This window comes from Contarinia nasturtii, unplaced genomic scaffold (genome assembly GCF_009176525.2).
Source record: "Contarinia nasturtii isolate CC-2019 unplaced genomic scaffold, AAFC_CNas_1.1 Cnas_scaffold_1240, whole genome shotgun sequence".
NCBI classification, from domain to species: Eukaryota; Metazoa; Arthropoda; class Insecta; order Diptera; family Cecidomyiidae; genus Contarinia; species Contarinia nasturtii.
The window spans coordinates 3,496,494-3,524,446 of NW_022198581.1; the positions used below are offsets into that span (position 1 = coordinate 3,496,494).

A 27,953-nucleotide genomic window follows, 5' to 3' on the forward strand; every position below is an offset into this window, starting at 1 on the left:
TATTTGCGTTCTACTTTGTTTTTTTTTTTTTTTTGTATAAATATGTATATAATATGTAAATCGTTGTTCAAATAATTAATTTCTTTTTTAGGTAGAAGTAGAATTTATTTTTCCCAATTTTTGATTTCTTTTCAGATTAAATTTACAAACACCGAATTTTTGATTTTCTACATGCACAATTTTAAGATCACCTCTAATACTTGTAAATTGGGAAAGAAAAAATTAAAGTATAAAACGAACAAAAAAAATAAATTAATCATTTTTATTCAATTAAACTTATCAGTTCTTGTCAGCATTTTGATAATATAATCGTCATCCAAATGTAGGAGCTAAATTATTTCATTGAATTGTCTATTCCATCATATTTAATAATCACTGTTTTGGAATGCAGTTTGAATAAGTACACATTTATAAATATTAGATTTAAAAAGAAAGAAAACGTATGTAAAATTCTTCATATATGTGATTGTATGATTGTTCTAAGTTCGAACGTCTAACATAAATAATTCAAAATATTGTATAGGAAAACATTTATCTATATCATTTTATGGAATGGCTAGCACAAATTAATAATATTATTGAAATGATGTATGTACTACAAACATTTGTAATTTCCAACCGGTTTATGTTCTCACATTTGACCCATTCAGAATTTTTTCTATTTTTTTTTTCTTTTATTTTTTCATGACTTTATGCAGTGCAATGTATTGAATGTATAGACTTTCTTGTGCACTTAGACACGATGAAAACTATGGGGCTTTTTGTTCAAATTATCTCAAAAATTTGATTGAAAAACTTAATCCAAACGTATGATGTATTTTATCAATGAAAATCACATTTCTTCCGAACAACGCTGAGTGACAGACCCTATAATAGTTTCTATCAATGGAGAATGAACATTGTCTTTTTTTTCTTTATTGATATAAACTGAATTCAGCTCAAAAGAGTAATTCCATTTTTACGTTGAACATTATATGTAAATTGGATCAATTGATATGACATACATTTTTCTTAACTTTCTATTGATCAATGCGAATATTTTTAATAGATGAGTTTTTTTCCCTAGTTTTAAGCATTTTAAATTAAGATACTAATTATTGAAGAAAAAAGAACATTTTTATTCGATACGTTTATATGAATCGATTCGAAAAAAAAAATACATTTGAAAAGAAAATCACCTAAAAACCTCGTTCCTAATGTATTCGACTTTTATTTACATTTATTTAAAAAAAATATGTTGAAACAATGGAAACAGGAATAGATAGTTATATTTAGTCAATTTTCAACGTACAGTTACCATTCGAAAATTGATTTTTTTTTAATTGTTTATTGCATTTATAATATAATACACGATAAAAACGTCTCCCTTTACATTGAATCTCATTAATCTCCATGAGATGTTGAAATATCACAATAGAATTATATCTCAAGAAAAGATTTATTTCAACATTTCCGTTTAAGTTCAAAGTCAGAGCTTATTGAGGTTCGTATTGATTCTTGTTGGCTCTTTTTATTATTATAAATTTTCGTCGCGGTTGTTTTGTTTCGCATGACGTTTATCATTTCAATCTACGAATTTAAAATTGAAATGTTATGTGGTGTGAGGTGGTTTGACGAAAATTCTATAACTTTTTTTTTGTTGTTGTTTCATTGATTATTGTGTCACATTCTGTACTGTAATTTTACTTGCAATCGTTTACAGTTTACTTGGATCGTAGTTTTCCAGACGCCATTTTTGTGACTCTTTTAAAATGCTGCATTCTTCCATAACGACTTTGTCTTTTGATTCATTTATTGCCAAACATTTTTCAGATGAACCGTGCCGAATTTGTTTGGTGTGTGGATCGTATGACCATAGCTTTAAAATATAAATAATATATCCCAATGATTATGAACATGTTTATAGTAATGATGGCACTTATTTTGATTACCTGATTGCCCTTTGATCCATGGCAAGGATATAGAACGACATCGTTTCCAGAGTAGTCGAGGCAGGCTTCGTCTCGTCGAATTTCCCCAGATTTGCTCAACATCCAGTACTATGGAACATTAAATCGAACGATTTGTTAGTATTTTTTTATATTCCTCATATGGTTATTGACGCAATTTTTGATATAAATCGAAAACTGCCTTCAATTTTTTTCATTCATTTTGAATTATAAAGAAGAAATACATAAAGTTTAAAGTTATAATGATCAGCTAGTTAGTTCGGTTTTGAAATAATTAAGACGCGCCTCTTAAAAAACGTTTAAAAATGAAATAATTTATCAAAAGAAATGCTCAGTTTAGTAGCTTTTAAATATTGAATTTTACGATCGCATAATCGTGTTGATCATTATAATTTTAGACTCTGTATGAAAAATGATGTACTTAACCGCCGAATCCAGAAATCAATCAATTGTGTTATTGTTATCGTTAGAAATTATTTATAAGTATATAGTTTCATCCTTCAACCGCATTGCAAAATCGCAGGACATGCACTTAAGGTATGAGTTTTTGTTTTATTACAATTGTTTTATTGAAACATATTGGGAAATGAGGGAGATCAATTGGAAGTAATGAATAAACAAATGAATGATTTTAATAATTGTAATAATAATTACGAGATAAACCAAATTACGAGATTAGAAAAGCAAATGAAATATATATCGTAAGATATGTCCGATGGATCCATTGGAAATAAAGTTGCCTGATTTTGGGTGGAAATATGAGGAAGAGATACGTATAAGCATTAAACTGTAGTAGACATGGAAAATTCGTAGATCTGATATTTTTTTTATAGACCCTTTACCGCAAAATTTATTAAGCAAAATCGTGAGATTTATGAACAGAACTAAGAAAAAATATATATAGTTAAACTCCAGAAAAAGTAATAAAATAGTTGTTTGTTGTTGTATTTTGTAAAAAGCTTGATAAGTTAAAGCAAGTAAGCGAAAGAGTTATATAAATACGAAGGTTATTTGTTAATGTGACCAAAAACGAATTTGTCTACCTGATTGCCACCTTGGTTGTGACACGGCCACAAACCGATTTCTAAATGCATGTCCTCGGGTTTCGCAGCACTGTCAATGCACATTTCTGACCAAATATTTCCTATCTATAAAACATTCGAAGAGCTTAATGTATGTATTTCATGAATGCAGGTGCAAAATGAACCGTTTCTACTAAATTTGTCGATATTTGCTTCGACTTGCTTTCGGAAAATTAAGTTCATTTAAAACAAAACCAAAAGAAAAAAAAAACAATGTATAAAATAAAAATAAAATCTGTATGTGTGTGGTCGGTCGTCCAATGTTGGATTGATTTCTGAATTTTTCGGTAAGATCACGTTGCAAACACATAAATGTGCCGTATGTAGAAATGCCAAATGCATTTTTTTTAACCTGATTTCCCCCTTGATTGTGACAAGGATATAATCCAACCGCTTTTTTCAAATCCTTTTTTCTTGCCGGCGAATCCAAACATGTCCGACCACCAAATCCTAAATTTCTTATCTATAAAAGATTTTCGATTTATTAAGAACAATTTTTTTTTTGCATTTTTCCACACTTTTGCAAACATAATTCAAATTATTTCGTGTATATTTGTGTCATCTGTAATAAATAATAGAAAGAGTAAATTGATTGAATATGTAAATTACCTCTCCTGATGCAACAGCTTCGCCGGGAATAAACAATTCCGGATATATATTATCCAAATACCATTTGAAACTCTTACATCCCAATTTGCTTCTGTAAATTTTTTAAATCCAAACCAAATGCGCCACATTTTTGAAATTTGTCATAAAATTGGAAATTTATTAGTATTTACGAACCGTAATTCTCTTCGATCGGATACGTCACCAAAGTCGCCTTTTTCGTTGCCAATTCTTTGATAATAATACTGTGCATAATCGTCCAACCAAACTTCGGCCAATCGAACCGAGTTTCGTTTTAAAACATTAACGCCAGAACGCCACTAAATAACATTAATTTGATCAAATATTAGCAGAGACTGTTCAGTTGTTGATTGGTTATTTTATTATTACCTTATATGGGGATCTTTTACGAAAAATATGACCAACATGACTGCATGGCACAATCTCCAGCGTTCCACCGCACATCCAACTTTTAAATGAAAGCTCAAGATTTTCTCCTCCCCAGATGTCAAAATGTGGATCATAATATCCCAAACGTTCGAAGAATTTGCGATCAATGGCAAATAGTCCCCCGGCCATGGTGGGCGAATAAACAGGTTCAGCTGAGCTCTAAAAAAATTTGATTGTCAAGAAAGTATTAATTGAACAGTTTTTTGGGATTTTTTTTTTGTAATTTTGCACATTGTGCATGACTGATGAAAATGAGACTCTCAATCAACGAGAAAATACAAATAACTTAAAAAAGAAAACGTCCAACTGACAGTTGGAAAATTATTGAAGCATCTTAAAACGGCACTTGTATCATAAAATTGATTGGTTAAGCGCTAAATTATCTGAACAAACAATGACCGAAGTTCTAAATTATCTACATAAATAACTCCATTGTTCAGAACATGTGAGAGAAAGTGTATTGTCATCGATTCCAAAAAGCAGTTTTTTGCGAAAAAAATTATTGACCCGTCAGTGGAAACGAATTGAAAATCGTTCAAAATGTGATGAAGTGGTTACGCGAATTAAAATATAGTATGGCTGTCGTCAACAACACTTCCAATGATTTAGTATTTAAAAAAAACCTTCTTTCACAATCTAATTTTCTATGGTCGCTGTTGTCTTCGAGCTATGTGAACAATGAATTTTTTTTTTAACGAAACCGATCACATCAAGCGAAAGCAATTACGAGGCAAAATGAGCGCGTTTGAAATGAAATAAAATGTTACCTTATGCCGTTTACGTTCACGTTCAGGTACAGCATGCCAGTTAAATTGTAAATTCCAATCGAAACCACCAACATTCACACCGCCTGAATCACGCCAGTGATATTCCATTGTTGTATCATCAATAACATCAATGACCGGGCACACAACTGTTGTTGAGTTCCTAGCTATACGATCCAACAACGGTTCAAGCCAACCTATACACCAACAAAAGCAACAGCACAGAAAATTTGTTGAATAAAACAAAAACACACGAAGAACGCTGTTCAACACAATGTAATATATCTCGGCGAAGATGTTTATTGTCATTTAAAGCATTCAAGCTGTATTGAACTCAACCAAATGAACAGAAAAAAAGAGAAGAATGTTTGCATATAAAAAGTATGCTGGATAGATGTATAAATATCTGATTAAGATTAAAAGCCACCTCAAAAGCATACGACTTTTTGTCTTTATATCTTGGGTAAAAAAAAAGAAAAAAACAAATTAATTTAAACACGTCTTTACTCATTTGACATTTTTCGCAAATAAATTCGGTCGATGATTTTTTTTTTCAAATTAGAGAGTTATAAAATAATACAAATACTTTTTCTGAAGCAAATATGCTAACAATTTATCTAGAGGATATTAATGTTTTATTCAAATGAAAATGTCCATTTAAAAAAAACAATCGTATTATCAAATTTCTATATTATTTTTCACATTTAAAAACGGAAATCCTAAATCTTCATAGTTAATCATAATTTTGTAGATATAATCGTGAATGAAGCAAAAAAAAAGAAACCCTAGATCATAAGCATTCTTTTGTTTGTACGAATATTTATTAAAGGAAAACGTCAAAAGTCATCTTTCGCAGACATTTCGAATAAAAATTTAAATGCGACGAGGTAAAAAAAAATAAAAATAAAAGAATACCATTCTAAATAGAAACATTTGACATTATACATACCCACAGTACATTCACAATGCGAATCAAGATAAGTTAGCACAGGTGCTGTGGCATATTTAGCACCAAGCAAACGTGCTCTTATTAAACCTTCGCGTTTCTTGGCACGAATAATCTTAACCTTTGGGTTCGATGCAAAATAGTCATCTAATTGTTTTTTGGTATGTGCTATTGAGACAAAAAAAAAGAAGAAAAAGAAAACAACACAGGCAAAATATTTGAATTGATTTTCGGTTTTATAATTGACATTTCTACAGTTATTTATGGACATGATTCATCATCCAACGCAAACTTTTGAACAGATTTCTTTTTTTACGGTTTGTTGATATTTTTTATTGAAGAAATCCAATTCCGAAAGTTGATGACCATTTTATGATTTTCAAATAAAAACTGTTTTTTTTAAAGAAACGTTATCACTTTTAATTATATCGGGAACATTTATGTTTTGAAATTACCACACAACTAGTTTTGTTTTTAATCTTTATTGTTTCAACCAATAATTATTTACGATGATATAATTATTATAACCATCGTTCAAGACGGTATCGCAAATAAGAAATTATCGAAATTATAATCTTGTTGTATTTGCGCGAAATTTTATTATTGGACTTTTGATTATTAACGGCAAATAATTGCCGACAATTTTCAACATTTTCAGCCTAACTTAAATACTTGACTCATGTAGCTGAGGTTGGCTGCTATTTGTACAAGAGTGAAAAAGATGACTTTGATTCACCTTCTAAATATGAATCATAATCCTATCTTTCACTCTCACTCCAATAGTAGTTGATCTAAGCTAGATGATCTCATGTGGCTGAAAATATCTTAATACACTTTTTGGCCTTGTGTCGAATTAGCAATGCTACTTACGCATATCGGAGTAATCATCAACTAGTATAACGTGACCGATCAAGGGGGCTGGTGATCGATCAAGTACTGAATGAACTGTTCGCAACAGTACCGACCACGCCTCATTATGGAAACAAATTATAATATCAGTCGGTGGAAGATCGTCTAGGTAACGGCCTTTCTCTTTGCACCTGTAACACATGAAATTACATCAATTTCCAAAATGAATCAACAAAAACTCAACGACATCCAAATTCAAAGCCCATTTCCAAAATTCATTACTTTTAATTGTGCACTTTGTTCAATTCAAACGATTTAATTGAATTAAAGTTGATATTTACCATGGATCTCTTGGGTCGGGAAGACTTCGATGAATTGAAATTAAGTCTGACGCATATTGATTGAATGCGTTTTTAGTCCAGCCATCGTCAACGGACTTTTTCATTTCAGCTGACATATTGGTTGGCAATATTACGGGCCGACCCATTTCGCCGGGAGCATCGGGTGAACTCATTGCAGGTGGTATTAAAACACCTTTATCTAAATTTTAAGAAAAAGATACGCATAAATTTTCCGGCACCATGTACATCTTCTTATCAATGTAGACTTGATTGTAAGTAAAAAGTGTTCATTGGGAATTACTTGTCATTGCCTTGATAGACGAAATTGTATACATGCTAATGTTTACAGCATTGTTTGATAAGAAAATTTCTTATTTGACATTTAATTATTCAAAGTTTGATTCGATTTCATCTTAAGCGCAAAAATTTTCTTTAAAAACAAATTGTTAAATATGCATTACAAATTGATATCATTGATTTTATTTTTGTTGTGTATATGCGAAACAAAGACGTCAATTGACCATACAAATTATATTCGCTCAAAATCAAATCATTTAGTTGTGAATAACAAGAATGACTTTACAAATGATCTCATACCAAAAGTGTTTGAGAAAAGTGTTTCTGGGAAAGAACGCGTGAAGCGAGAAGTCGAATTTAATCTTGACGCAGATCATGAAGAAGGCATGGGTACAGATTTGGCCGCCACTTTAAATTTCAATATAATCAAAACTGAAAACACCCGTTTGGATGTGTCTGCACGCTATTCAAAACATTTCAGTGACTATGGTGCCAATGGTAAAACAAAAATCGGCGGTTCGCTGCATTTTATTAAAAATTAGTAGCAAAAAATAGGTCGGATTCTATGAAATACAACACATTTTCAATGCCAATTTCAAAAATATTACATTGATTTCAGGTGGTAAGCCAAGCGGCTTTAAGGTTGGCGTTGAAGTAGAATTCCTATAAATCTAGATGCAGATATTCCAAAATTCTAAACATTGGAAGGTGCCATCGGAAAATGAGCTGTACTTAGAAATTGAAATATTCAGCGCAATGACATTTAAAACAACTTTACTGCCCAACTTTTATATTTAATACTAATAATTGATGTTCTTTCATCACTTGAAAATACTTCTCATCGATTTTTAACTCACCAAAAAAATTCACTCATAACAAATATCGTGATAATCTTTAACGTGAGCCAATAAAATATGTATCTATTGTATAATTGGGTGATAATCACCGCATAACATCAATACAATAAAACCTATTACAGAAATTGATTTATCATTGTTGTCAATTCCAATCGTTATAAATTATGTACAATAACGTACATTTTTTATTTCTAAATAAACCATTCGCTATAGCGTACTGAATTGTTGAGTGATGTCAACAATTTGGAACGAGACACTTTGAAGAAAAAAAAATCAATCAATGATTCATACTCACCATTATCATCCGAAGCCGATTTCTTGATGTCTATTCTTTGACGTGCATTAAGTCTTTTAGGTTTGCCAAAAATATTGCTGTCGTCGTTATCATTATTACTATTTACATTGTCATTATTATTTAAATTGCTTAAAATCACATTATTTGCTGAATTATTTTTCGAATGTTCGTTATGCATCGAAATTTTGTTAAAATTCAGTTCATTGTTAAAAAATGTATCGACATTTTCATTGATATTGTCTATGCTATTTTCGTTATCTTCAACATCGTCAAACTCATTGTTGTATTTCAGTTCCAAACTTTGTGGCCCCGATGCGACCATTGTTGACGTTCTTCGATCCTCCGAATAAATTAAAAATGCAATAGTAAACCATACAGCCGAGAGCAAAATTACGATTTTGACCAATGATGATCGGCGTCGCCATAAGAAACCCATCTTTGTCAGTGCCTCTTTTATTTCCTATTAGTTTGTAGTTGTGTTTTTTTTTGTTTAAATTCTGATTTTTTGATTGTATGGTGCTCGGTTTTATTTGTGTATGCAATTGCAGTGTGTTCGGAACTTTAAACTAAATTGAATGTTTGAATTATTTTCCCTGTTTGAATGAATCCAATTTTTCGTTTTAAACGAAGATATGTTCAAGAAATTATCCATTCGATGCTTCGATTCTGTGTGATGATGTTTTTTTTTTTGTTATCCCAGCTTATTATCCAAAGTTGTTCTATGTTTTGTACAATTTATGTATGTTTATTTGAATTTATGATTTTAATTTATGCTGTTTTATCTCTTCATGTTGCATCTTGGACACAAATTTGGTTTGTCAAATCTATGGAATAATGTGCATGTTGAAAGCTATAAACACGAAACAGTGTTTCATCGACCACATTCGGAATTCGCGAGTTACTTTATGGAACAAGCAATGAATGCCGCTATGAATAATGAAATTTTTGTTGATTCACCCAAATCTTGTGATCGTGTCATGTGATATGGTAGTTGCAGAAAAAAAAAATTGTTTCAAAATTTTAATAGATTCTTTTCAAACAGCATTTTCCTATCAAATTGATATTGCTCCTTTGGCCTACTATTGTGATTTTTTTACTCTGATAACACAGTTTTGTATGTGCCGAGTGTGTATGTGCCAATTATTCTTTTGATATGTCGATCTCTTTCCTGAAATTGAAAAAATAAAACTATTTCACATATGAATTTAAAGTGATCACACCAAAAGCTTGATTTTTCTGACTACAGTTTGTCAAACATTTTCAATTTTGCCGTCACATTTAATCGATCGACGAAGACTTTTCTCACACTTTTGAAGTAACTTTTTTTTTAAATTCACAAAACAATGTAATCTTAGTGCAAGCAGAATTCAATTCTATTTCTAGAATTCAGCGTGGGTGTAATATCCCGAACAATATACAACAAATAGTCTGAAAATAAACAAATAAGTAAAAAAATTAATTGAAATTGTTAATATTTGATTCCACCATTTTCTGGTATAAAACAAAAATAATGAATATTGTGCATAAATAATCAACCCAGTCATTCAGTAGGCTTTCAATCAAAAGCAAGAGACATAAAATGTAGCAACAATTTTTTTTTGCCAATTAAACATCGAAAATATAGATACCCATATACGGATCGCTCTATTCAAAGCCGATGAATATTTTCTCCAAATAAAATTGACTGTCTCTTTACCAAATTGAAATCACTATATCGCTTAGTTGTTGTTTGTTCAAGTTTCCCGTAAAGTTCATTTGATTGATTTTTTTTTATCTCTGGCGTCAAACCAGCAAAATTGCATTCCATTCAGTTTCATGCTTCGAAACGCGATTGTTGCTCGCAATGAAACGTTCTTGTGTGATGAAAAGGCATCAACATTTAAGCTATGAGCAGAAAACTCAATGATTATCGCCTAATTAAGCCCACCATTGCAAAGTAAACAACAACATGAATCCGAAATGCTTCATAAATTATTCATAATTTTGAAGAATGTGTAATATATCAGACATTAGTCACGAGCCTCGTACAACATTTCGATTCAATATTATTAAATAGCATCAGTTGATTGAATTACTAGATTTAAAAGCCACACCTTCACCGTTGCATGTTCGCTTCGGCACTTACGTATGCTATTCTATTGATTTTTTTCTTCAAATTGGCGATGTGTGGAAAAGTGCATAACAGATAAAAGTGATGCGTGAAGGTGGAATCAAAGTAATCTTTCTCAAGAACCAAATAACATGCATTTCAATGAACACAACTCCAACATGCCAATTATAAGTTTTTCATTGAATCTTTGCATTCCATATACCATGAACACTTAAACTGTGATTTCGTCATGTCTTTTTTTATTTGATTGCATTGCTTTTATACCTCAAAAACATGATAATACACTCAACTTAATTTCACATATTCTATTCCTTGAAAAGACATTTTTTGATGCGAAACTTACATCTTCTTCAAAAAATTAATTAGACGACGCTTCAAATCGCTTTTGAATGTATTGAAATGCAACGAATGCTAGAGGAATTTAATATTTTTTTATTGAATACATTTGATGTGGCAAAGAATATAGTGGATGAGCGAAACCTGTTTCAACCAGCTCATATTTGCTTAGAATGACGAAGCATACACGGTGAACAGGTCTTACCAAATACTATAGCACTAAACACTAAATTTAATGCAAAAACAAGATTGATGCATTTATGTCTAAATATGCGCAGAACCAAGTTCTTTTTTTTGCATTTTTCGAGGAACTTAAGTTCATTATCATTTCACTCGTAATAAAGATAAAAAAGAAATCTCTACATCAATAAATTGAATCTATTGAATTCAATTTGGCTTAAATCTGAGCTTTTGATTTTTGGCCACAATGCAAAGGAATATAAGACGAAAATGATGGGTACATTAGCTATGCGGTCTGGCGGCACAATGCTCGACTATTATATTTGAAATGTCAAACCGTCATTAAACCGGTAAAATCAAGACTGACCTTGTGTAACAAAATATACATTATTCAAATATCATATTTTTGTCATATAATATTTTTAACATTTCGTTCAAGTACGAATTTGATTAAAAATGATGCGAAATCAACATTCATATTTTTTTTCCAAAGTAGTTGTCAGAATAGAATGTTACAGAGTCTATAGAAATGATTACATGATGGTAAATTGAGGCGAAAGTATGTACGCAGCCACCGTATCAAGTCATCTGAATGCATATAATCACCAAACAGAACGTAATTGATGTTTAATCACTGCTTACATTTAGTTGTTAGCTGTGATGATTATATTTAATGGTTTACTATTGGCTGCGTTTTATTCTGAACATGAATTCATCACATTTACGTATTCATTAAATTTTACTTCACATCTCTGTTGTGTCTCTCTTGCTCTCAAATTAAAGAAACACGACGCTGTGAAAACAATTTTTTCAACAACTAATTACATTGAATTGCAAGAAAAACACAAAACCAAATGATATGCATCGAGTGACACTTCTTATTCTGTTGTGAAAACAATTATACTTTATTATTTGTTTAACATTCGAGCAATCGTACGCTCATCTCCAGGCTTCCAATGAAACTGAATTTCTCTGATCAAAAAGAAAAATATTGTTGAAGCATTTCAGCAAGTCGTGGGCATATGTTTTGAAGTAAGCGTCTCAATTTTTTGTTTTCGAAATGTTCAACAATTTAAACGAACATATAAAACAAGTTCAATCAACTTTGCGTGAATTTCCATCGGATTAAAAAAAAAAACAGTTGATATTTTCGATATGACATTATGACGCACAGCCCATCATGACATCGGCTGAAATTCTTCAATATTATTTGGACATATCTTTGATTTTTGCAGTTTTTCGCCTGAAGATAACCATACGGTTGCGCAAAAATGTATGCATAACATTAAAGCGTAATCAGTTTTACTTATTTCCACATCATTTGTAATCGTCTCATATAGTTGTTCAATATCAAAACGTTTAAAAATAAATCTGAAAATTTTATCGCTGTGTTGAGTCAACATTGACATTTCCATTTACATTACTTTCTATCATTTATGCCAAATAATAAATTGTATTTGGTTTTGTGTCCGACTCTTTGAGCTTGCCAATGCTTTCACCAACGAAATCATTAAGAACCGTTAAAATAAAAGTGAATGAATGATCAATGATTCATATTTACACAAATCCAACGGCAGCGCTTGGTTTTTTGCTCTTTCAAATCGTAGAATCGTGTGGACACAAAATCAAATTAATGGAATATCAAATCATTTTCGCCCCAAAAAAAAGAAAGAAAGTTTTGCGGGACAAAAAAAACATTGATTTTTTTTTATTCACATCGAAGAGATTTTAATTAATTTACAACTTGAGCAAATGCAAAAATGGTTCTTTTTATTAATATTATATTATATTTTCCAGTGGATGACATATGAATCCAAACCTTGACGGATGTTCAACTAAAGATTATAATATTTCATTATGAATAAAATCGGTTTAATTTCACAAGCATAACGAGCAAATGGATTGTCGAGAAGATCTACTATTTAATGTCATGATAGAATAGATGCGGAAACTTATACAACAAAGAACGAATTTGTTTGTATTGTTTAAAGTGAAGAATATATGATTAAGTTAGCGATGCAGAAAAAAAATATGCATCCACACATTTATATCGAATTCAAAGTGTACGCCGAACATTTCCGGTTTTATTTTGTTTGTAATTATTCAAAATAACATGAAAAATATGGATATTATGATAGATGAAGTCGCAACGCAATGATTTTTCAATTTGAATATTATTATTGGTTTAAAATCGAAATCGCCATCATAAAAGTTTTCTCGAAAATTGCTTTCGACGCAATTCAAAACGATACAAAGCAAAACAACAACATTGACACCATCTCAAGCGAACGGATGCAAATTTGTACTTGGACACAAAAAGTATTTTATAATATGCAATTTTTATCGGAAATTGCGTAAGGTCATTGAACACGCAAATCATACATATTTCATTGAACAAAATATCCCGTTGACCAATTCTATGATGAATATGGAAGCGAAGTATGAAATGAACAAAAAAAATAGTAAGATCATTCGGTGCATTACAGTTGCGAAATACATCACATAAATGTTTTCAGAGAAGTTATTAAAATTTTGCGAGCTACATAACATTGCTGACTACATTTTAATTTTTATTGGAAATAAGAAAATTTAAGCCGAATATACTCTTTTTTCTTCATTTATTTTTTTTTTATTTAAAATCAACCAACTCTCTTCCTCCTCTCACTAATAGATTACTGACGCGTGAAAAAAGTACAATTTTTTTTATAAAGAAAAACATAAAAAGATTGATTTTCCTGTGTATTACGAGAAGAAAAAAATGAAACGAATGATGTTTTATTTCAATTAAATACATTATCTGACATTGTATGGTGGATGTTTATGTTTGTTTTCATATAATTTCAAAATACTCTTTCACAAATTACAATCGTTTACGAGAAGATTATTTTTCTCTTTCTGCACATAAGCAAGAAGACAAAAAGCAATAATACGATCAATTTAAAGTCAAGGTCATTTTAAAATAAATGAAGGAGAATAAACTTTGAAGAAAACGCTTAAACATGTGTAACACATGATAAAACATCTACAATGTGAACAAGAAGCCAATTTCATATTAAGGCCGGTTAGTTTATAAACAAATAAGTGACGCTTTTATGTATCTCTCTTTGTCTCTTAGCTGTGAATAGTTTCTCACACAAAATAGAGTGTCGAACCGCTGTGCCCTTGAAAGAACACCACTGAATCAATCATTATTTTTCGATGAATTGAACTTGTATTAGTTCCAAATGTGTTTTAATCGTTCAACTTCGTTGGTTTTAATGTGTGGTTAAATCCAAAAGAATTGATTTTAATTTGATTTTACTTCACCTTTTTTTCGATTTAATTTTTTATTTAAGTTTTGCAATACGTAAACGTTTTTAGATATAAGCGCAATGCATTTGAGACACGATTTTTTCCATCGAATAAAAAAAAAAAACGATTTGTACTAGATGAATCTACATTTCACAACCACAAGTACGTTGATGATGATTATGATGAAGGCAAATGTGAGGAAAAAAAATTGTGCAAGCCACCCGCCGTGTTCATACACATCATTTGGTTATGCTTATGAAATTGAAGACTCTCACGCTTTATTGATGCTGAAAACAAAATTTTCGGATTGAAACAGCGGCACAACTATAATATGCATATTTGTGTAAGTTTTCTCTCAAAAATGTGTTTTCTTCTTCTTCTTCACAGTTTTCCACCTACTGTGCGTGTTCATTGCTCACATTTCGTAACGATATTTATATTTTTTTGTGCACACGGTGTTACTATTATGATGGATGATGTTTATGCATTGTGTGTTCATTGTGTACTCATTGCACATTTTACAATATGATAAGAAAGTGCAAGACGATGAAGAAAAAAAAAAACAAACAACAACAGCATACACGATACACACAGCTGCAAAGCATTATATCAATTTCAATCTTGGCTGTCATAACACATTTAAGCATCACTCATCTCATCATGTTCGAAGTGATTGTTTCGTATACGCCTTTGTCTTATGTCATATATACCATTCCGGAGAAACCTAATGAATGCTCCGGAAGAAAGGTACACGGTGTGTGTGCATGCGTTTTTTTTTTCTTGAAAAAATTAACAAATGCTCGAAAAGTTGAAAGTGTGGCCAATTTTGACGCGGCAAATGCTGTTCAATGTTAATATACTTTAACACACAGTTGTTCACTTACATCAACATATATTAGAAACAAAAATGTGTCCAACATTGATCTATCTATGATCAACAGAATTTGTTGTGTTTGGAAAGGTATGAAAATTCGATAAATGAGCCACATGATGTATAGTCGAGAGAGATTAATCGTCTATGTAACAATAATTGAATGCATGCTTTCATCCAGGGTAATTCAGCAATTATTTTTCTTGATTTATGCTGAAATGAGAGCACAAACTGTATAATAATATACCATACCAAATGAACAAATTAACATGATTTATCTATTTAAAAGACAAACAAATTGTGATTCAATTAATTTGGCTCATTTGGTGGTTTTCTAATGGATTCGGATGGGTTTTACGTTTCACACTTTCTTTGGGCTCTTAAATAACCGAGTGGTTTCAGTTAATTTACTGGACCAATACTGTAACTGTGACGATACATATTTGTACGCATCTTTTATCAGTAATGCGCACAAAAACTAGTGCTGTTATTCTTTGAAATATTGCCATTTTTGTGCTTGTTATGTGACAGAATCACACGGTATTTCAAATTTACTAATAGTCTCAATATGGTATAAAACACTGTTTTGTTGTGTGTTTATTTCGTGTGCGCTTACCGAAAGATTTTTCCAGCCAGAATTGAGTTTTTGTAACCATTCAACACAATGAGCATAATAAAAAAAATCCAAATTAAATGCAGGAGAATCGTTTTTGTTGTTTGCTTGCTACCATTAAGAGTGAAATGAGGTGGTAATAAACTGATTTCACTTCAATGAATTAAACTCATTAGATGTTAATTTAATTCTATGTAATATACAGGTGATTGATGAAATAAGCGTTTTGTCACCACGCTCAGATATTCTACATGTGCACAACGATAATTGGCTTATTATGACATCTCTCATGGTTTATTCCAATGAAATAATGATATCAGAAAATGATAATCAGTTCTCTTTTCTTGTTTCTTTTTTTTATATACAATATATATATTGTATGTTTCCCATTCAGAAGCTTGCCTTTGATAATAATACAATGCAATTCAACTGATTTCACATAATGTGCGTTTTTTTCTTCTTCATTATTTACTTACACTTGCACCTATAGCATACACTCTCACTAGATCTTACATCATAAGCTCAAGTTGTGTTAGCAAAACGGTTCGAAACAATTTTAACTCATTTGATGTTGTCCAATAGAATTAAAATTCTGATGAAATAAAGCATAAACCGCTTACAAATGGTCGCTTGATTTGTATGGAAAATTCATCAACTGTCTTCGAAGATCAAGAGCCGATGTCAATGACCGTAGTAAAAGAAAAAAAGAATCACAACATTTTGTGTTGGCCACAAACATATAAATAGACGAACAAGAAGAAAAAAAGGCACAACAAGATCCAAAGAATAGATTTAACCAACTAGTTAAGGTAGACAATGTTGAATCAGATTCAAATAGAGCCAAACACGTATACATAGCGCTATTTCTGGAGCTCAATTAACTTATGCATTAGCGTATGCGATACTCGTACATGCCATTAAAATTACAAATCTAAGTAGTTAACAAAAGAAACTTGAAAGAGAGCATCGAAGACTATTCAATACAAACACAATGTACTGGGCGATGTTACATTTGTCGTTGTTGTTGTTTTTCTTCTTCTTCTTCATTTTCTTCTTCATCATCAAATCGAAACCCATTGAAATCGGTCGTTTCGGGCATTGGCTACCATTATAAATCTTCTTTTATCGACTAGCAGACTATTGCAAAGTATGCTTGTGCGCTGGTTGTTGGCCACATTGTTATAGTCGATAACACATACATTTATGCAAATACCAACGAGCGAACATTTTTTTTTAAATTTTAAGTTTTGATCTCATTGATTACAACCAAGATAATTGTGAAACGGAATGAATTTGAAATGGATGGTAAACGATGACGACAACGAAATAATACTAAGACCAAATCCATAAGATAAAAAAACGATGTGTATACTTTTGTTTTATATTATAGATATAAACATCGGAGTGATCTCTCAACATATGATGCAACTACATAGGTAAAATATCGAGAAAAACGACGCTGAAATTGTACAAATGAATAATGTTTCGACTTTCGATTTTCGCTTTGAAATGAATATACATGCTGTTTGACATATTTTTCCGCTAAAACACGAGATGTTTCCACTCATTTGTTTTCTTTTATTTCCTTGTCGAACCTATATACATATATGTTTCTTCTTTTTTTCATAAAATATTTATATTGAATTGTATGTTCCGTGATCGTTTGGAGATTTGCACAGATTTATAATTAGTTTTTTTTTAACACGAAAAGATTAAAATTAAATATTCGAGAGGAAAGTAAAATGCCATTTATAATATCGATAAATGTAGAAATTATAGACGTATGGAATTTATTGCATTAAGTGTGTCAAAAAAAGCCACATTAAGTATAAAAAAATTGATCATTTGAATATCGTTATCATCATTATCATAAAGAAGAGTACCGTTGAGTCGAGCCAAACAAAAACACAACGATACAAACGTCGTCAACATAATATAAATTGAAATGCAGTACAAAACGTTGTGTATATCGATGCTCAATGGCATAACGGTATTGCACTTGGTTGTGGTTTACAACATTTCAAGTTTTTTTTTTTGGTTTCAAAATAAAATGAAACGGAATGAAATGGCTTAAAACCGGAAGCGAACGACGCAACGAAATCGAAAACGATAAAAATACAGCTGTCCCGATTCACCTTTTCGATAATGGAAACGCTTCAGTCGGTTCTTTTTTTCCACAAAATTCAGCCGCTCATCATTATTTCATATAAAAAAGTAATGTAAAACATCGAATCATTGTTTTGAGCAATATTCTGTGATGCAAAAACGTTATTGCCTACCTAGCTCTGTTGTGAGTCTACGGTAGTGAAGACGCAATGCTTTAGATTTTCACATTTGTGGTTTCCAGACACAAATTTTCTGGTTAATCCATAAAAATTGAGTATTTTCTTTACAAAAAAAAAACTAATCGACCGATTTACAACTACGTTTGATATCGTTTTCTTAATTATTGAAAACATTTGGAAAATTCAAATAAAAGAATTTGGAGAAAAATGAAATTACGGTAAATTTTAACCTTTTATGACCGCACACAATATACGACCTAACTGTCAATAGATAAAATTCCAAAGGCGCAATGACGCATTTCGTGTGAATGATTAAAAAACAATTCATCTTACCATTAGATAGATCATAAAAAAATGTCTGACCTTTCAGCTTCATTTTACACATCTCTAAATTAGACACTCTAATATAGTGATTTAACACAAAAGAGAGTGATTTCAAGTCGTTTTTGCCAAATCGAAATTTTCTCCGCGGAAAAAATTCATTTGCATGACGATGGTTTTATTATTGAATTTGTACCGAAAGAAGTTATCAGACAGTGTCGATCAATTAATTTCCGAAATTGTGCAAGTTTATTTGATTGGCCCTATTTGTTAAAAACTATTGTGTTCAAGCAATTCGGTATGTTCAATGTAAATCTATAAAAAAATATACACAGTAATTTGTGCTTAACTATCAAGAGTGAGCCATGTTAACAACAAAAATTCATTTTTTATGAATGAAAGAAAGAAAAAGAAACAATTGGCTGCTTTTTATATGCCGCTGTAAGCTTAATATTGCGCTTTTATTTTCGCATTTACACTTTCTTATCCATTGATCTAGATTCGCGCGCATATTATAGTCAGCTATGATTGGAAACAAAAAGCGAAGAAAACGAATGCAGCTATTTGGATTTGATCAGCATCAATGGTTTAGTTTCGATTAATCTTCTGTTTTTTTTTTCTCTTTCAATTATTTTCTTTCAAACGAAATTAAAACTTTCGTGCTCACATTTTGTCTATTTAATTTAATTAACACATATCAATTGAAATACATCCATCGACTACCGTGATTTTACACGGCAATGAAATTAATGAAAAAGCGAAAACACAACAATCCGACTGTTCTTTGGATCTCTTTCGCATTGGATTTCGCTAAATTGTTATATTTTAGGATTTATTGAACCGAAAAATGACGGCGAAAACAAAACAACAATTTGCAATTGGTAATAATGGGGTAGTGAATGATTATTGTAAAAGAGATAAAATGAGAGAAGAAAAAGAGCAAGAGAGAAACTATGTCATATCTGAATTTGTATGTCATGCAATTTGGTTAGCTAAACGCATTTAAATGACCGCGCATACACGCATTTATACATACATATGTAATATTTTTTCTCTGATCCCAATGATGAGCCATTTTTTCCTGTAATTCTTTTTTTTTTTGTGCTTGGACAACGAAATGACAAAATATTTTCTATGATAACAACAACAATTGGAATGACGATGGTTATTAAATGTGGTTGTCGACCAGTTTGTGCTCTAAATAATTCGAAATCACAAAAGAGAATCAAAGCTAAAATTTCTATCTCGTGCGTACAATTTGACCGACGTTTACATTTTAACCAATATTCATGTGTTTGTGTGTGTGTGGAAACGTTTTTGGGAGCTGACTGAGCGTTATCAATGACATTTTGATTGATTTTATATACATAAAATGGATAAATGAAGCAAATAGCATATATGTACGAAATGAGAGAAAACAACGATTCTATTAAACTATATATTTATCCATTTCCTATGATTGAATTGACGCAAGACATTTTCTATGTATCTTTTTCACCTCAAACGTGAAACATTTCGGTAAATTACTAGCAAAGTGCTTCTCCAAACGCTTGACAACTTTGTACCCATTTTTGAAATACATTAGATAATAAATGCAAGTTCTGAATAAAGAAATTAATTGAATAAAATGGCTTTATTAATTTATAATGGTAAACCAGCTTTGGTTTTGTCAATTCTTTTGTAGAAATATGATTTTCTGTATTATATTTGCTATAAGTAAGTAAGTGTATATTTAGTTGAAAATCAACTTTAAGTTGATTGCTGTATGCTGGTTTTCAATGCCTTTTTTGCCAATAGTCTGTTGCACACACCGACACACACACATACAGTAGACTCATTTTAAGTGCAATGAAATTCCGTCGCATATATCGCATAAGTAAGTCAAGCATTTGATGATGGTAAGCTCTTTGGCATTATATACTGCAAATCAGATGGCTCACATTGAAGAAGAGGAGAAATAAGCAAGAGGTCATAGTACCGTTATTAATTTAGAACGATGCACAATCAAAACGACTCATATAGAAGGAAACACATATTGCTTTTATACATATATGGTTCATTTAGCATTGAAACACCTATTGATTGTGAATCTTCAATGTGCTGCATGATCATCATTTGAATGTTTCGTTCGAGCATCCGCAGATGAGAGTCGCTGCGTGAAATGTGAAAGGCTAATCAAACTGAAAAAAAAACAAAAAAACGACAACACAAGAAAAAACCCACCAAGGGGAACACTACTCCGAATGTAATACACGCTAATAAATTACGTCTTGAGGCTTTAAGTATTTACTCATATTCTGCATGAACACTTGCGTGCATTGCAAGTTGTCAATATCCAACCATTCTTCCGATCAATTAATATGCCATCATTTAAAGTATATATTTTACATTGCAATTGAATTGCCCCTTGCATGAAAAACTGCTAGCGACAGATTTTTTCTGTGCTTCTTTTTTTTGCTCGAGATGGTAAAGATTGGCGATTGTCTCATCGCTACTTTTATACCGCTTAAATGATTGTACGTTTCTCTTAATATATCAAAGCATTGGAGAAATTTCTGTACGTTTGATCCGTAAGAAGAAGACATGGCTATGCACCTCTGTAAAGTGCATTTTTCAACGAATTTCACTACCTTTAATACGAATGAAAACAAACTAACAATGCGACGATACAAATGATCATGCTGCGTTCCGGTAATAATTTCCCAGCGAAGTAACCGAAAAACCAAAAACAAAAAAACACACACAAACCTTGCATTTTACTGTCTTGCATTGCAAACTTATTGTCAATTATGATTGTGTTTTCTCATCGAATTCGAAATTTGATCATCGATTCCTAACCCAATTGTCTGGCGTACTTTTCACGTATTTTAACGTTACGAAAATTGCTTGCACAAATTAAAGAACGAAAAATACTTCCTTTGGAATCGCTTTCGATTTAATTCGTTCATCTATTGATTTAGTTTTTTTTCTCTTCTTTATTATTTCCGCTGTTTTATTTGTTTATTCACGACTTTTTTTTGTATGTGCAGATTTTAATTTTTCAGACGAGTTTTTACTCTTCACAAACGGAACAATAGCCAATGGCACAAAATAATAAGTGCTGACAAACGCTTTTATCAATAACTCAACGCATTATAAATCGAAACGGGTAAAATAAATATTAAATGTGCATTTATATAGGTCAGTACGATCAATTACCTGTTATATGCATTACGATCCTAATTCCATTTCGAACTTATCGATACCATTTTTGAATTGAAATATTTAGACGCACTTCAAGCTTTCGCCAATGTACTTCTATTGAAACATTGTTCAAATTATTTGCATATATTTTGATTAAATTTTCTTTATTGTCACACGATTCTCATGACTTAAGTTGTTTGGTTTTTTTAAAAACGAACACAGCAAATGGAACAAACTCGTAAAAATGTGTGTGTGTGTGTTTTTTTTTTTCAAATCAATCATTTTGACGTTTTTATTTTTGAATTACAATAATATAACGTTTTATTTGTGTTTCTTCATTTACTAATGGGCTTGATGTGGCTGCTACGAAAATTAAAATTGTAGCAACTGGAAAAGCACTATAAGAATCGTCTATGATTTGTATCCGATATACATAATACGATTATAATTGTACAAATATCCAACAAAAATGCTCATTACGAATGCGCGAAACAAAGCGATTCTTTTATTGAACAAGCATGAATTGTAAAAGTATTAATTTATAAAGTTGGTCTGTATAGAATATCTCTGTCTTGTGCTAGTTTGATGCACAGGGAGAAAGTAGTCAACCAGCTATGATTCACAAGAGACAGATTTCTCCAGTTTTAGCTAGTTGATGTGCATTTCGAGTTTCAAGTAACAATTTTCTTGCGTGTTGATTATTTTGCGTGAGCTTGAAAAGACCACAAAATTGAAGAAAGTTAAATAAATACTTAAATTCGAGATATATTTTCTTCGAATCGATAAAATTAATAAAATTGATTATTATGGGCAGCGATTTTTATTTATGTATTATTTTTATCTATGTATATTATGGCGGTCGAGTTCTCGGAACTTTTCGCTCGAAAGGTGTGAGAGATTTATAGATTGGTGACAAAAAGAGAGAGGGGGAAAAAGTGTTTTTTTCTCTTTTGAAACTAAAGCAAGGAAATTGATCGAAACCTATAAATAAATCCATGTAAAATAAACGACACGTTAGTCAGTCAATGCTCTTCCTCCGGCCCCTTCAGTCATTCGAATAAATTAAATGAAATGCGCTAGTGTTCGTACATTTCTAAAGCAGATGCATTTCGTTCGACTATGAAGGAGGTGTTTTCAAGCGTTTTCCAGTTCCTCATTTCCTCACAACGATTGTAACGCACCCAAAACCGTACTCCATGCCAGACGAATGAACACTATAATTATTGCAATATTGATTAATTTCTGATTCTTACAACATGTGCGTACATATAATCAATGATCGTCTTGCATATTTAATCTGTAAAACAATTTTAATCTTCTCTTTATTTTCTTACATACGGAGAAAACGTGTACTCGTGTTTTTGTATAAGGTCGAGACAACAACATTTCACCGCGATCGATGAACTCCGCGATCAGCCATTTCGAAAGATTTGGTTTTAATCAAAACGAACATTTTACTACGGTATATTCTAAACATGCGAATACACGCAGCATTTTTGTTATTGCTAAAGAATATGTGAGCCATAGCATGACGAAATTTGCATGTCATCTATTGATAGTTAATTATTAACAACAACAGCAACAACAACTTCGTTTTGTGTATTGAGGAATGGAGAGTAAATAAATCATGAATGTATACTACGTTCGTAAGAAAATGTTCTTGTGTGTGCTCACTTGAAATTGAATGGAGATCAGGTAATTCAACTTTGTTTTTTTTTTCTTTAATTCAACTTTGTTTTTTGAAATTGTTTGCAATGTTGTTCGTCATTTGTTTTTTTTTTTTTTTTACAAAAAGAAATTCGAAATTTTGCTTGGATGATTTTCGTCTTTGGTTTCTTTACTTTAACAGATGATGCATAAAATATTTTCAATTTATTCGAAAGCCTTGCATCAGTCAAACGGCCTTTAAGTTTGTAAAAAAATATCACGTAATAAGATAATTGATGAATTTCAAGCAACATTTTTTACCTCCAAATTCTCGTACAATGAAATTGATTACGATGTTCTCGTACTCATGCCACATACTTGTTCCGGAATTCGAGAAAATATTTTGGTTTAAAGTGGGTTGAAAAGCAAGTTTTGACTTTCATTCAATGACTCTTTTTTTGTTGCTAAATTAATGAAACTGCATTCTATCTTTTTCTCTTAATGTAATCACGTATTGTTTTATTAGTGAACGCCGCAAATTCAACGAAAATGACTAAAATATTAAATGCTAGCATGCACATAATGCATGATCGATAGATGAAAGTTTTTTGCATCCAGTTGGCATTGAATCTATGATTTATGTCGCATGTCATGTGCATAAATAAACAACTCTCATCTTTCCACTGTCTCTTCACCTTTTTCTCAAGCATAACATGTATTTGCGCTTGTTTTTTATATGGCGAAATGCATTCATAATGAATTTCAATTAAAAAAAACACACACAAAGAAATTGTGCTTGCCATTATAAACATAAATACGTGATATTAAGAACAATGTTATTGCACGACATGCTTTCAGTATTGAATAACTTGTTCTTTATATATAAAAAAGAGCAATATTTAGAAAAATGTGTCTTTATTTATAAATTTATTATTTATTTTGCGAACTCCATTCACTCAACTCAATTGATGAAATCGAGAGAAAAAAAAAAACGAATCTTCTTTAGGTCAAATCAATATTTGATTAACACATAAATCGAAATTTGAATATTCTGCCTTCTGCCTATAGATGATGACTATGTCGTGAATAATATGTGGTGCAGTGTTAAAAAATACAAAATAACTTCGGATTCAATATTTATTTAATAACTCATACACAAAGAACTACTTGGTCTTCATTTATGTTGACCATTCAACATGCAAACAAACTCGTGTTTACTACTCTCGGTATGTTTGTAGTATGTATCTTGACGTAATCATGTCAGAGTTGTTTATAAAATTTGCACATGTCTTCAGATTCATGTGTTGCATTCCTTTCAGAATGCATCTGGTGCTGCAATGTAAAATGGATGTCATTATGTTATTTGAACGAATTCAATAGCTTTTTTTTCATCAAATTGACAATTTTTCCAGTGAAGTGCCATCAGTCTTTGTTCAAACTGCAAATGGTAAATAAATCATAGCTTTTTGCATTTGCTTGTCATAATGCTATGTTCCGTCGTCGTCGTTTGTACGCTTTTTCCACCTTATTCGTTTGTCGCCGGAAATCAGAATACAATGGAATGATTTCGTAAATTGAATTGTTATCAATATTAACCGATTAAATTTTTTGAAAAAAATGTTATGTGAAAAATGAATGTTTCGACGAAAAACCGAATCATTGAAATTACGTCACACACCTGGAGTTTGTTCCCAATTTCGATAATTAACCGCGATAATTGATCAACAGTGTTCTAATTTGATTAGTTCATATTTTCGATTGTTGTACACAGTTTTCACACGTATAATCAGAATTATGGTTATGGGAAATTCATCCATTTAATTGCTGTGTGCTCGTGTGCGTGTGTTAAAAGTACTTTCTTTGCACTGCGCCATTCTTTGTTTAAATTGTTTTTTTTTCTCTCTTTATTTACTTTTTCGTCATGTTATTGTCGCATTTTTGTTGCTGCTACCGCATCATTATTACATTCTAGATTTTTATGCAATAAAATTTATGTGTTTATTTTTATTCATTATTTGCAGTTTAATAACCACCTCTACGATAAAGTATTCAACAACAATTTCAAATGAGCATTGTAACCGAGATTGGTTGACCGAAGATTTGTGGATTGTTTTTGTGTGTTGTGGAATGTGTGAGTGTGTCGCAATTGAGAAATCACAATATTATCAATTCGATAGCTCAATGTTGTCAATTTCATGCAAAATGTTATCTTTCAATTTGTGCTAAATATTTCTGCTCAATAAAATTTGTCGTTATCAAATATCATGAGTAATATCCAAATTGTCATATAATATTGCATGCCAGTTGCAGTCAATCGAACTGTAATTCGGGCGTATTTATTTTATTTTTACCACACACTGCGTAATTATGGATGTTTGTTCACAAATAATGAACCATGCCAATGACTGCAAAACTCAATTCAGGGTATAAAAAAAATCCGAATATCTGATTATTATTTTTTTCAATTTTATTTCCGTTGGTACGAAAAAAGAATTGAATTAGAATGGATTAACTGAACTTTGGAATTTATTGAATATTCTTGTTTGCATTTTTTTGTTCAGATTGTATGAAATGCAAATGGTACGACTTTGATATGGTAGCTCTTGTATCGTAACAATTCGAAGCAATTTAAAATTTATATCGGTAGACTGTTGGTTTATTTGCTTTTGAGTGATAGCAAACCAATGACCGAAATCAACAAAAAGGACTGTCAATGGTTTATTATCGATGCACATATGCACGAAAACGAGAGAAAGAGAAAGAATGAATAAAAAAAGTTGTACTCACCGTTAATGTCATCGAACGGTTGTTTAGACTGCCGTTCATCACATTGCACTCAATGTTCCAGTGTGTTCTTGTTTTTTTCGTTTGTTTGCTTCTCTTCGTCTATTTATTTAAGAATCGTTCGGTTCGGCGATGTACATATATACGTTTTTGCATATGATGCAAGCAGAATATTGGCACGGCATGTCATATTTTTGTTCTAAGTTTTTTTTTCGTGTGTTGAATTTGAATCGCTGTTCAAATTAAACCATTTTTTTGCCTTACAACATCTTAGTAGTCTGTAGACTGATAAACATGAATATACCATATTTGGCGATGTTATCCTGTGATCCAATTTAAATCACACGTCACCAAATTAAATTATATTTTCCGGCGAAAAAAAACTTCCGATAATTTTCAAAAAATAGAAAGGGTCGTGTCGCGCATTTAACTTGGAAACACATTATTTTTTTTTTTTAAATAAACATTTTCTATCAAATTCATGAACAATGTAAAAATGAATGCCAAACACTAACACAATGTTTTAGTTCCTTTTTTTTCTGTAAATCTGAATGCACTAGATTTTCATTGTTTGTTGTGTTTTTTTTTTCTCGTTCGTACGTTATATTGAATTTTGGCGTTTTTTTTCTCGCAATTTGCTTCAGGTTTTTATCGTTTCGCTTATCTACTTTCTAACCATTTGTTTATTTAATGACTAACTGTAATAAACTCGAATAATATTTTTTTTTGACGTCATTTAATTTCGATAGAATTGAATGAATTCTCATATAAAATGGACACTTGAAAAACAAATGTCGATTGTTTTGTGTGTTAATATGTGTGAATGAAAATTTGGCTGAACGAAAAACTTATCAGCTGACCATTTTGCTATTGTTTATCATGTGTATCAGGAAGTAGTGTAACATGAACCCCATCGGACTTGCAGATAAGACTGGGTAAGCATTACTTTTATCCAAGAGCTCAAAAACTTTTTTTATCAGCAACTTTGTATTTTGAGATAAGAGGAACTTGCTTCTAACTTAAGAGTGGAATTAAATGTGAAATAGAATGAGACGAACATGGAAAATATTATAAATTCTTAATCAAATGTAGATAACATAAAGATCTAACAAATCTCAATACTGCGTAGAGTATTACACGAAAAATCGACAAATTCAAGAAGTGGCCAAGGAAACGATATGTACATAAAATATTGCAATAAAGCCGCAAAAAAGAATGTTTTATATTATTGACACTTCTACCATGTGTAAAAATGTGTGAAAAAACGGTTCTAGTGATTTTAATTTGATTATAAAATCATTGTCAACTGAATCCGAATTGTTTTATTTTCTCATTCGTAAAACTATAACTGAACGGAATGTCCAGTTTGCAATTCAGTGTATGATAGCGTGTGAGCTGTTCTGATATGCGGAATTCGTCGTTGAACGACTAGAATTTTTTATATTCTTCCAACTGAACAAGAACGATATCTTATTCTACGCAAGAGAAACATCACAACAATCACATTTATTTTCAAAGCACAGATTTGTACTCAATATTTATTTCACATATAAAATGCTTCTTCTTCATAGCGATAAGTCTTGCACAGAGTGACAAATGTGAAAGAAAAGCAACGGAATTTTATGTATAAAAAAATCACAAGTTTTAGAACATCAAATCAGTATTCGGTGTGAATCGATTAAATTTAAGCACCAGGAACGAAATTTAACTCACAAAATTGAAAATGTTTAACATGTAATTTCATTGAAATCGCAAAGAATATCTATTGATATCGCGCTTAAATAAAATATGTGAATACCTCACTCATCCAGCGTAAATCAAATCACATAAGCGACTGACCGTTCGACGATTTTCGATTCAACGCATACACGATGATGTTGTTTCATGTTCTTCTTC

At 31.1% G+C, this 27,953-nt stretch overlaps 2 protein-coding genes across 4 annotated transcripts; one reads left to right on the forward strand and one right to left on the reverse strand.

Moving 5' to 3' along the window:
* Positions 1–230: 230 nt before the first annotated feature.
* Positions 231–27,953, reverse strand: LOC116344993 (putative polypeptide N-acetylgalactosaminyltransferase 9). Of its 2 annotated transcripts, none has more exons than XM_031773941.1 (12): positions 27,856–27,953; positions 8,437–9,604; positions 6,988–7,186; positions 6,668–6,837; positions 5,801–5,965; positions 4,855–5,048; positions 4,028–4,246; positions 3,815–3,957; positions 3,641–3,731; positions 2,993–3,097; positions 1,932–2,039; positions 231–1,858 (listed from the first exon to the last, which is right to left on the reverse strand). In XM_031773941.1, the coding sequence occupies exons 2-12, from the start codon at positions 8,870–8,872 to the stop codon at positions 1,697–1,699; spliced, it is 1,992 nt and encodes a 663-aa protein (XP_031629801.1). In that variant the 5' UTR covers positions 8,873–9,604; positions 27,856–27,953; the 3' UTR covers positions 231–1,696. The 2 variants fall into 2 exon arrangements, with proteins under 2 accessions (XP_031629801.1, XP_031629800.1); XM_031773940.1 differs by lacking the exon at positions 2,993–3,097 and adding an exon at positions 3,384–3,494.
* LOC116344994 lies at positions 7,389–8,234 on the forward strand. 2 transcript variants are annotated; one of them, XR_004201475.1, is made up of 2 exons: positions 7,389–7,839; positions 7,904–8,234. XR_004201475.1 is itself a non-coding variant. In XM_031773942.1 (2 exons), the coding sequence occupies exons 1-2, from the start codon at positions 7,440–7,442 to the stop codon at positions 7,951–7,953; spliced, it is 393 nt and encodes a 130-aa protein (XP_031629802.1). In that variant the 5' UTR covers positions 7,389–7,439; the 3' UTR covers positions 7,954–8,234. The 2 variants fall into 2 exon arrangements, 1 of the variants encoding a protein (XP_031629802.1); XM_031773942.1 differs by having other exon boundaries at positions 7,389–7,782.